General features: G+C 43.5%; 1 protein-coding gene across 3 annotated transcripts in view; it reads left to right on the forward strand.

The window, feature by feature from the left end:
* RB1 (RB transcriptional corepressor 1) overlaps positions 1-12,427 on the forward strand; it is a 165,401-nt gene that overhangs the window by 34,993 nt on the left and 117,981 nt on the right. For all 3 annotated transcript variants that reach the window (XM_065416876.1, XM_065416893.1, XM_065416885.1), the window contains one exon: positions 2,007-2,117. In XM_065416876.1, coding sequence (XP_065272948.1) covers positions 2,007-2,117 — 111 coding nt within the window. The remainder of the gene's footprint in view (positions 1-2,006; positions 2,118-12,427) is intronic.

Below are 12,427 nucleotides of genomic sequence, written 5' to 3' on the forward strand. Positions count from 1 at the left end.
TTAAATGGACCTGGAGAAGTTTGTAAAATTGTTTCTTCACTGTGGTAAGACTCACTCTGTGAAGGGCTTGGGCCTTAGTTAAGGATAGGAGGCCAACACCATATTGTTATAGCAGTACAGTCAGCATCTAAAGCCTCTTCTACTCCAGTGGTTCCCAAACTTTAACCTGTGAACCCCTTTCACTAAAATGTCAAGTCTCATGAGAACCCCCCCCTAAAAATGAATATTTCCAGGGACTTTCTCGTTTACCTGAGTATAAATTATAAAAGCAGTGATCTTGGAAATATAAAATTTGTTTTTATGACATGCTTATTACACACTAATTATTAAGTGTCCCTGGCCTCTGTTCCCAGAAGCTGAGAATGAGCCTAAGGGGATGGATCACTTGATGATTACCTGTTCTGTTCATTCTCTCTGGGGCATCTGGCACTGGCCACTCTTGGAAGACAGGATACTGGGCTAGATGACCCTTGGTCTGACCCAGTAGGGTCATTCTTATGTTCTTATTTATCATTGCAGTATTTTTATTACATTATGAAAATGGCAACACTCTTCCAAGATCTCACTTTTGTAGCTTGTATCACTTTGAATAAGCCTGTTATAAGACAAGGCTCCTATGTTTCATCAAAGAGTATCAGATATGAAACAGCATGAAGGTATTTAAGAAGCCAACTCAAAGGAGTTCCTCCTACACAGGCATTCAGGTCTTGAGCAGTCCAGACAAACAATGCACGTTACAACAAAGCTTAAACTTGTTCTTCATAATAATTTTAAAACCAATACTAGCTGCCTATTTAATTTTAAAAACAGCAAAAAATATCCATCTCCCTTTCCATTTCTTATAAGGAGTCTTGAAGTTTAAATCTCCTCAGTGTGATAGATACGCTTTCTTTGATCCTCTTAGCTCTTGGAAGTCCAGGGGCTCCGGGCTGCTGGCCCTGTGCTGCCCGGGGTCCCTAGGGACAGCTCTGTCCACCATTAGGGAATTTTTTTCCGAGAACCCCCTGTAACATTTCGTGAACCCCCAAGGGTTCTCGAACCCCAGTTTGGGAACCACTGTTCTACACTAAGGAATTTATTTAAAAAATCCTCATTGGTCCAGAATTAGTTCATTTGCACCAGCGGGAGCCCTAGTGTATACAAAGCTCCTGTGTTTACAACTGTCAATAAAACCTGCTTAGGAGCAGCTGAAACAATGGAGTTTTTGTTTCCTCCTAAAATTCTTGAGTATAGCCATAAAGTAAGGCTATGGGAGGTTTTCTGCTTTGCCTTTTTGAGAGTCATGAGGAAGGGGTAAAATTCTACCAGGTATAGGAAGGTCAATAAAAAAGTTCTGTAAGAGGTTTGGAAGTAGATGAGCTCAGTCAAACTGAGGCTGGAAACGAGCCTAGGTGGTAACCTTCTAGTCCTAGTGGTAAGGATAACTGTTAAACTGTAGACACCGTGTACTGTTAATTTTTCAAGTGCTGTTAATTCTTCTACTTCTATAACTTGTAAGTATATCAGCTATCACAAAGACTGTTTGGACAGCCTGACTAACCTGAGCTTGGAATATAACAATTGCTGTGCGTTTAACTGACTGTATAAATGAAGAGAAGTTAAGTATTTTTTGTAAAACCAAGTTTAAGTAGTAATTGGAGAACAGAAAAGGGGGAAAAATTACATAAATAGAAAATAGTGATGCATGAAGTCGAAGTAGTTGTCTACAGTGTCCTCCCTGAGTAAAAAGTGTGTGTGTGGGGGAAAAAGTCATGTGCTGGAAAATAAGAACTTCATTCACAGTTTAAGAAAAAAATATGAATTAGCTATGTATGTTCTTTCCAGAGTGATAAATCCTTACAAATCATGCATGGCTAAATACATCAAACTTCAGACATGCTCACATCCTAGGTGACGTTTTCTAGAATCCATTAACAGTGGTTTTGAGGTGAAACCTTCTGTCAGGAATAATTTTATTTAAACTCCAAGCATTGACTCATAAAGTCCTTCTTTTTTTACATTTTCAGGAAAAGTATTGCAAATGGAAGATGACCTGGTGATCTCTTTCCAGTTACTGTTATGTGTCCTTGATTATTTTATCAAACTATCACCACCGGCAATGCTCAAGGAGCCATACAGTAAGGATTTTAATCTTTTGTGTTCAGAAGCTTAAAGTTCATAAAGAAGTCAACTTCAGTCTCCTTAGGGCCTTCAACAGTGCCCACACTGAATGCAATAAATCTTCTGTTCTATCTTAACTTACTTCACAATTGTATTTAAATTTTGGGTTATTGAATGAAACAGAACATGGCAATATATTTAATGTATTAAGTCTTTCATTACTACTACTATCCCTACCCTCCCTTTACTGCCTCCCCAACCCCCACAGGAGTATTGTAATGGCTTGGTAGTATATCAGCAATACTGCTACCGAATATACAAGGGACTTGAGAAAATGGATTGAAAAGCATTATTTAAATTTTGATTGGGATATTACATAAATGAAAGAGAGGTGGACGGTGGCATGATTTTACAGAGCTTTCTTGATGTATAGTAATGTGATAACATCACCTCACTGCAGAATTTTCAACTACGGTCCAGTCTAAGAGTATAGGGGACAGAATATGCAGCCATGAAGAGGAGAAGGAAAGAGGGGTGGGTAGATGGAGTAAACGGTGGTTGGAATCGTAACTCAGAATGAAAAGGTGTATACAGAATGTTGCTATATAGGTACTGTTGTTCTTCTTCGAGTGATGGTCCCAATTGTAGTCCACTGAGGATTTACACATGTGCACCATTCATCTGAAGCTGGAGAATTTGAAAGTAGTAGGGTCCATTGGTCTGTGCATGCGCCCTTGGCTTTACCTCATGGTTTCGTCTGAAGTGATGGTGGGATGGACCAACCGCATCTCCAATTCCTTCTCACCACATTGCATCCAGGTGCAGTCCTTCCCCAGCCTTACCCGAGAAGGCTGGGCTGTCCACCTCCGGAAGCACCTCATGGAAGTTGCCATGAGACCTCATTCTGACCTAGGCTGGGCAGCTCCCCGGTACATCGGCCTGAGAGAGAGCTAGGAGTGTGCATCCAGCTACAGAATCTGAGTCTGGCACAGGCAGACCACCACTGTGGACCCCGTGCCGGGGCCTAGTCGGGAGGTAAGGAAGCATGCACATAAGCATGGCAGTAAGTTTTCCCCCAAACCTAAGAGAGGGGACACTCCTTCCACGAGTTCCAGTCATGGGGAGGGAGCATGCTCTAAAACACAAGACGAGACAGCACAAGCTGACAGATCTGCCAGTATCAGGTACTGAACTGCATATCCTGTCAGTATCGGCACCCCATAGATTGCGAGAACTGTCGGCTCTGGGGAAAACCACCGCTCTGGTTCCTGGTGAAGAAAGAATACCCTTAATACCAGGGAAGTCAGGAAAAGTACCAGCACCCCCAAGAAGTATTTGTTCTAGGAAAGCTGAGGTCTCCACGCCTTCTGGAGGCTTCTACTTTTAGGGAGACTATATCTCCCACTCATGACATGCCACAGCTGAGGCACCCCATGCTCCGATGGCCTATATGCTTCCACCAGCTCCAACGATACTGCTGATGGAACAGGTGTCCAAGTCTTCATCTTCGGAAGAGTCGGATGGGGTCAGGGACTGTCCATCCATTACCACCACTACGAATATCCAAGGAGCCTTCTATATTATGGCAATATCCCTCCATTCCAGCCACCACAGAGCCACTGGTTCCATGGGGCCCACCATAACATCCTCCGGCTCTGTCATGCTGGCCTGGATCTCCTGTGTAGAGTGGCAGGAGAGCTTCACATCCCTCTGGAGGAGATCCAAGGTACTCAATGTAAGCTTCTGGACATCTTTCACTCATCAGCACTGGATAGAGTTACTCTGCCAATTAACAATGTCACCCTCGAGCCAGCTAGAACAGTTTGGCATACACCAGCCACAATACGCCTACCCTCAAGGGGTAGAAAAATGCTACTATGTACCAGTTAAGGGATCTGAGTTTCTTTTCTTGCACCCCCTCCCATCCTCAATTCACTTGTGGTCTAGGTAGCGACGGAACAGTCCAAACAACAGTGCCCATGCTCCATTTAATCCAATAAGGAGGGCAAGCGGCTGGACCTTTTGGCTCACAAGGTCTTCTCCTCAGCCAGCCTTCAATTCAGGATTTTGAATGATCAGGTATTACTTGCCAAACACAATTTCCTGAATTACAGCGAACTAGGGGACTTTGCTGAAAAACTGCTGCAGCAAGACAGGACCCACTTCTAGGCAATAGAGGAAGGGAAATTGGTAGTAAGGACATCCCTTCAATCAGCTGTGGATGTGGCAGATACTTCATCGCACACTGTGGCTTCAGGCATAGTCATGCGGAGGGAATTGTGGCTCTGTTCCTCTGGTTTCCTCAGGGAATTGCAAAATACCACTGAAAACCTGCCTTTCAATGAATCCCATCTTTTTAACCAGAAAACGGATGATTTTTCTCCATGTCCTCAAAGATTAGAGAGCTACACTTCGTACCTTGGGTATTTACACACCTGCTCCCAAGCATAAATTCTACTGTCCACTGCCCGCACAATGTTACAGAACCTCCAGTTTTTCCATCAGAGGCTGTACGAACCACCACAGAAGTGTCAAAAGACTCAAAGATCTTGTTCTCCGGGTCCACCTTCACAATCTTCTTCCTGCCAGATGCAATTCCCATAGAAAAGATCTTTCTGAGGAACTCTAGAGCAGGGTTCTCAACCTTTTTCTTTCTTGGCTCCCCCCCACTCCCCAACATGCTCTAAAAATCCATGGCCCACCTGTGCCACAACAACTGTTTTTCTGCATATTAAAGCCAGGGCCAGTGTTAGGGGGTAGCAAACCGAGCAATTGCCAGGGGCCCCATGCCACAGGGAGCCCTGCAAAGTTAATTTGCTTAGGCTTCAGCTTCAGCCCCGGGCGGCTGGGCTTAGGCTTTCTGCCCTGGGCCCCAGCCCCGGGCAGCGGGGCTTAGGCTTTCTGCCCTGGGCCCCAGCAAGTCTAATGCCGGCCCTGTATGGCTGACCCCCTGAAACCTGTTCGCGGCCCCCCTAGTTGGGCCCCAGACCCCTGGTTGAGAACTACTACTTTAGAGAGCCTCGCTTACTGCCATAGAACCACCCCACTCCTTTCTGGGGTTGTCTAGCACTCTTTCTATCAGATTGGAGTGCAATAACAGTGGACAAATGGGTGCAAAATGTCATCCACGTGGCTATATAATTGAGTTCATCATGCTATCTCATCCACAGCCTCTCCCCCTATCCCCCCTGAGGGATCACTCTCACGACAACATCCTCACCCTAAAGGTGAATTCCTTACTACAAAGAGGAGCTATATAATGGGTTCCTCTGGAATACCAAGGGATGGGGTTCCTATTCAACTTCCAAAAGAAAGGCGGATGGAGACCTATTCTGTACCTGTGCCTTCTCAATTGCTTCATCCTCATGCCCAAGTTTCGTATGGTCAAGTTAGCAGCGATCATCCCATCATTAGAAAAAGGCATGTGGTTAACAGCTCTCAGTATGCAAGATGCCCACTTTCACATAGACTTTCATACAGCCCACGGACAGTACCTGAGGTTCATGGTCAGCTCACACCATTTTCAGTACAGGGTCCTTACATGAGGATTCACCACCACTCCCAGGGTCTTCACCAAGGTTTTCTCAGTCATGGTGGCATACCTCAGGCATTATGGGGTCCTTGTGTTCCCTTATCTTGACAATTGGCTCCTGGCAGCACGATCCAGATGCGAAGCCCAAGTTTCAACCTCCATGTAGCTCAGCCTCCTTTCCTCCCTTGGATTCAGCATCAGTGTTGAAAAATCAACCTTGGACCAAACAACCCATAGACTTTATAGTGGCCTACATTAATTCAGTCACAGGATGAGCCTGCCTACCGACGGACAGGTTCCAGACTCTGCAAGAACTCATAGCCCATGTTGTCAACAATTCTGTCCCAGCCAGGACCTACCTGTCCCTCCTTGGCCACATGGCTTCGTGCACGTACGTCACTGCCTTCTCTTGCCTTTACCTTCACTGCTTCCAGATGTGGCTCCAGAAGATTTACTCACCCATGCATCATGCCGTCGACCTCATGTCCTACCCTGGGTACTCCCCTCCACTGGTAGACAGGTTTACATAGAGGTTCCCTTTCTTCCCTCTTCCCCGGACAAGACGATCATCACCAACTCATCCCTCCATAGGTTGAGGAGTGCATATGGGCAATCACATGATACAGGGAACATGGACTCCGTGGGAATCCAGGATGCACATCAACATTCTGGAACTCAGGGCTATAAGGAAGGCATGCCAAGTATTTCTCCCATTCATCCGTTCCCATTTTGTTCTTACCATGTTGGACAACAACGCCAATGTTTACTACGTCAACTGTGTACGGACGCAGTCAACCTCTGGAATTGGTGCATCATCCACCAGATTCTCTTATCTGCAGTCTATCTCCCGGGGACACAATGTGATTGCAGACTTGCTCAGCAGACATTTTGTGATCGACCATGAGTGGGAACCCCATGACACTGTGGTACGTGACATCTTTGACCAATGGGGGACTCTGACCAGAGACCTTTTTGTCTCCCCCTGTCAACAATAAATGCAAGCACGTGCTGCTGCGGGGGCAGAGGGTGTCTTGATCTCCCTTCTCAGGGCGATGCTCTCATATTCCCCTGGTCAGACCAGATCAACTATGCCTTACCTCTTCCGCTCCTACCATGAGTACACCACAAGATCAGACGAGACAGAGCGACAGTCATCCTGATCACCCCTTGCTAGCCCAGACAATTCTGGCTTCCCAACTTCCTCCGCATGACTGCCCATCCCCCAGTTTCCATCCCTACTTTCCCCAATCTACTGACGCAGCATAAGATCAGACAATTCACAAGTGCTTCTCGGAGCATTGTATTTGTATGAACAGCGTCTCTAGAACTGACATGTTCATCAGAGGTGCAAAACATCCTCTCTAGTAGCAAGAAAGAGTCCACTAGACATTGTTACCGGGCCAAGTGGAAACACTTTGCCTCCTGGGCCCAACAAAAGGGGCTTTCCCCAGAAGTGGTGGGAATTCCACTTCTTCTGGACTACCTCCTGTCCTTGAGGGCATTGGGTCTCACACTCAACTCTCTCAAGGTCCACTAAGCATCAGATAGCACTGTCCACCCACCTGTGGAAGAAAATTCCGTCTTTCCACTTCCACTGACTGCTAGGTTTTGGAAAGGCCTCATGAGAATCTCCCCACCTGTCACTCTCCAGTGGGACCTCAGCCTAGTTCTACCTGCACTAATGTAATCACCCTTTGAATTGCTGGCATTGTGCTCTGTGTCCCTCCTTTTCATGAAAGTCACTTTCCTTTTTGCTGTCACTTTGGCAAGAAGGGTTGGTGAACTTGAGACCATAATGGCGGACCCTCCTTTCACGACTTTCTATAAAGATGAAGTCTTCCTGAGCCTGCATCCCAAATTTCAGCCAAAGGTCATCTCCCAGTTTTGTGTTAATCCATTCGCTTACTTGCTTTCTTTCTGAAGCCTTACTCCTCGGAAAAGGAATGGCAACTCCACTCCCTCGATGTCCATCGGTCCTTGGTCTTGTCTTCTGCAGGTGGAAGGCCAATCAGGAAATTCCCCCTCCCCCAACTGTCATAATAGCTGAAAGAGTTAAAGGGCAGGCAATCTCCACACAGAGAATCTCCAAGTGGATTTCGGGGTTCATTACACTCTGTTATCAGACCTGCTTGGGATGCAGGCCCATTTCACAAGAGCCCAGGCTTTGACTCTAGCCTCCCTCTGTGTTGTGCCGCTCTGGGACATATATAGAGCAGCCACTTGGAGTTCAGTACACACCTTTTGCTATGCATTGCGCCTTGATGCAGGACTCAGTGGTGGATGCCTCCTTTGGTGTGGCTGTCCTCTGTTCAACCATTCCATCTTCATCCTCGCAACCTCCTCTGAGTTAGGTAATGCTTGACAATCACACTCAGTGGAATACAATAGGTACCATCACATGAAGAAGAACAGGATGTTGTTTACCTGTAATTGGAGGTTCTTTGAGATGTGCGTTCCCTATCAGTATTCCACTTCCCACCCTCCTTCTCCTCTGCTATGGATCTGTTGGATATGTGGTGGAGAAGTAATTGGAGATGCAGTTGGTCCACCCCACCCTTTATTACCTCGGACGAAACCATGAGGAGAGCCAAGGGTGCATGTGCGGACCAATGGACACTACTGCTTTCAAATTCTCTGACTCTGGACATGTGTGCATGCATAAACCCTCAGTGGAATACAGATAGGGACCGCACATCTCGAAGAACTTCCAGTTACAGGTAGGTAACCTCCTCTTTCCTTGCTTTGACTTTGAGCTGACTTAAGTCTAACTCTTACATTAGTAAATGTTCATTCCTGTTGAAAATCATAAACTTCTATAAACAGTAACTTTTAGTATGTCCTCCTTGTACATTTAAAACTTGGGAAATCTTACTAAGAACACTAAAAGTGGTGTCACAAATAACAGTCTTGTGTAACTTTGGATAGTACTTCATTTTTATGTTGGGTATCTTCCACCAGGGGACACAGATTTTAATGATATATTGAACAAGGAAAAAAGCTGGAGTTAATTGGGTTTTTCCTTTAACAGGATTGGGGAAGGATATCATCAGTAATATCCTTGGCTTTTTTGTCTTGCTCCATAACTCATACGGATAACCTGAATTTCTGATTATTCATTGATGAATAGCTTCAAATGGATGGATTATTGGTGGTCTTGATGTTGCCCCTACTCCATTTGAACTCTAATGGTCAAAAATACTATTTCTCTCCCTTTTTATTCTAAAATGAGGACAATTTTAACATCCATGTAAATAACTAATGGAGAAAGAATAGCCTTGGGGTTAAGATATGGCTCCCCAAAGGTGATAGGAGTTTAAATTCATCCTTTGTAAAGTGTATTGATGTAGGATAGACACTATCCATAGTACTGCCAAGCTCAAACATTCAAAAATCCTGAGTCTGGCCCAAAAAGTTGAGATTTTAAAAAAAAAAAAATCTGCGTTCTGTGCCGCCTTTGAATCTTAAGGGCTGACATTTTCTGTTTTTTTTTTTTTTTTTTTTTTAATGCAACTATGAGAACTAGAAACTTGTTTTAATATGAAAGGTGAAATTCTGATATCACCTGACTCCAGAAGCTGGAGATTTAAGAAAAATAAATATTGAGTTGACAATATGCAAAGTATTACATTAATATTCCAGATGAGTGCCAGCCACAGTTTGCACAGGCACTGCTTAAGCTCTCTCACAAATCTGGCAGATCTTCTCAATCTTGATCAGTAACACACTGTAGTATTCAAGTCCTGGTGACAGTGGAAAGGCTTTAAATTGTGTTAAATTATTATATGAATAAAACAAAAGGGGACTAAGATGAGACTACCAAAGTAGAACAGCTGGGCAAAAACTTTGATTGAACAGTTACCAATCACCAAACTGACAATTACCAATCTAGAATACCGATTTAAAATGTAAAATTTTATATTTTGTTTTTTAATTTATACTATAATAGTTTATACATTGATATATGCAACATATAATTATAAAAATTAATTCAGTAAAGATGAAATATAAACTACTTTGACCTTATTAAAAAAAACATGGTTTTGACCTTAATGAAACAAAAATCTAAAATTTTCTTCTGTGGAAAATTTCAAAAATGTCAGTTTTTTGTTCCAAATTGTGTAAAATAAATAAAATAAATTTTAAATATTCCATTGAATGGAAATTCCAGGTTCTTCTTTGAGCATCCTCTGCATATTCCCACTCTTAGGGTGCGCCGAAGGCTTCAGTATGTGATCCGGAATTGGAGGTTGAACTGGGTCCTATGATTATGTCAAAGATAGCCTTCTCCCAGCAAAGTTGTTATGCATGAGGTAATGCCAGATTCCCACTGTATCCTTCATGGGAATATAATACCAGATTGGGGAACTTGGCAGGACTGGCCTATGCCTCCTTGGATGTCTTCTTCTCTTTCCCCTTATCAGTCTAGAACGTTGAATTCTCCAGTGCCGGAGCATCTTCCAACGCAATCTGTGGATGTGAATTACAGAATGCCTCTCTCCCCACCCCCATTAGAACAGGACATATTCTTAGAAGAGGATTACCAGGAGGGACCTCCACAGAAGGACTTTCAACATGATGTCACAGAGATACTGAGTGGCTCATCTACCGTGATGATGTCATCAGAAGCAACAGCATCTTCTCCCTCTGAGGATGCAATTCAGTTGCATGAATGGGTTGATAGGATGGCATCAACTTAAAAATCGCCATCAGTAGCTTTGGAGAAGAACTCGCATCCATTTTTTTTCATATTCTGGGGTCTACTGCCAATGCTAAATTCTCCTTGCCTGTATTAGAATGGCTGTGGCAACTGCAAAATTCTTTGATCCAAACCGTCTTTGTGTCAACCAATCTCTAAAAAGGCAGACAAATTATGTCAGATCCCACAGGATGGATTTTATTGTTTTCATGTGTACCCTCAGCCAAACTCATTATAGCAGCAACACAGCAAAAGTCTGGATCAGCTTTTCAACTTTCCACCCCCATGGATAAAGAAGCAAAAAAAATGGATTCTCTGGGCAGAAAATCCTTTTCTTCCTTCTCCTTAAACATGTGCATAGCTAGCTACTAAGCAGTTATGGATAGATATCAGTTTGTTATGGGAGACAATGTCTGTTACTAAACATTTTACCAGAACAGCAAAAGAAATTAATATCAGCCCTTGATAGAGGACCAAAATGTGGCCAAGCACGCTCTTAAGGCATCATCAGATGTTCCTGCTACTGCCTCAAGATCATTGGCATCTGCAATAGCTCTGCAAAGATATATTTGGTTTGTTTGTTTTCTCTCCCATTGAATACCGGATTTAAAATAGAAGACGTACCCTTTGAAGGGGATGATTTACTTAATGCAAAAATGGAGAAGACACTGGGAAAACTGAAAGATGTGATCCACAGCGAGATATTTAAGGAGGCAGAATTCCTATAGAAGGAGGATGTAAACACCTGTGTTCAGGTATCAGAGGCAATATCCCATCTTCCTCTTCCTCTTATAATCAGAGAAGATAGCCTTACATCACATGAAGGCAGACAGCTTTAAATATCAAAAATTTTGTAAGCACTTATATACAAATGCAAGAAGTCTAAATACTGATATCTGTGAAGTTGAGTGCCTGGTATTAAATGAGGATATTGATATAATAGGTATCACAGAAACCTGGTGCTGTGTTGATAATCTATGAGACATAGTAATACCAGGGTACAAAATATGTAGATCTCAGAGCTCTAAACAGATGAATCAGGCAACTTCAGAATGCTGTCTCTGGCTTTAATCATTTTGTCTCTGTCTACTCTAGATAAGTTTGCTGCTCTTGACCTTTAAAGGGGCATATTTCCATATCTCTAAGGATATCCCACTGCAAATATCTACCTTTTGCCCTTCATTCAGACCACTTCAATACAGAGTCTTACCTTTTGGCCTCTCCGCTGTGCTCTGAGTGTTTACCAAATGTCTGGCTCCAGTAGCATCTCATCTGAGGAAGCAAGGGTTTTTATCTTCTCTTACTTAGACGATTGACTACTGAAGGGCCCGTCCAAAGAAGAATTAGAAGAAGCCATTGAGGTGACCTGCTCTCATTTCAAAATCTTGTGTCCTTATAAACAAGGAGAGGTCCCTTTTTCAGTCAGTCTTCAACTCTTTGAAAGAAAAGCTTTTTTTTCTTGAGAGGTTTTTGAAAATAACCATTTCCATACAGATGCTGGGGCTACAGCCCTTTCAACTGTGTTTTCTGATGTTATTGGGCCTCATGGCCTCTACAACATACATAATTCCACGTACCAGGCTCAGAATGAGGCAGCAGCAAAACTGGCTTAAAATAGAGTACCAAACGACATTCGGCTTTCTGTAATGTGGTGGTTACATCCACAGAACGTCCTCGGAGAATTGAGGGTGATCCATCTGGCTCTCAAGGTATTTCTTTCGCAAATAAGTAATACTGTTAATCAGGTGGCGTTGGCAAGCCCTGGCACAAATTAAGTACTGGATCTTGATCCACGTCTGAAGTTCATTTTGACAGTGCAGTACTTCAATCACTATTCAATTAAGATTCTGCTCTCTCCTGCCTTTATTGATGTATTGCTTGTCAAACTATCCCAAGAGTAGGAATATGCAGAGGACACTCAAAGAACAAATGAAGGTTGGTTACTTGTAACCAGAGTTCTCTGAGATCGCTGAGTCCTAATTCTGTATTTACTTGGTATTGCACTTTAGAGGTTGGAAGGAACTGAGGTGGCCATGCCATGCCCCTTGAGTCTGCATGAGTGTTGCCGGTGGGAGGAGAAAGGGAGGGGTGAGCCACTA

Source organism: Emys orbicularis, chromosome 1 (genome assembly GCF_028017835.1).
Source record: "Emys orbicularis isolate rEmyOrb1 chromosome 1, rEmyOrb1.hap1, whole genome shotgun sequence".
Classification (NCBI taxonomy): Eukaryota; Metazoa; Chordata; order Testudines; family Emydidae; genus Emys; species Emys orbicularis.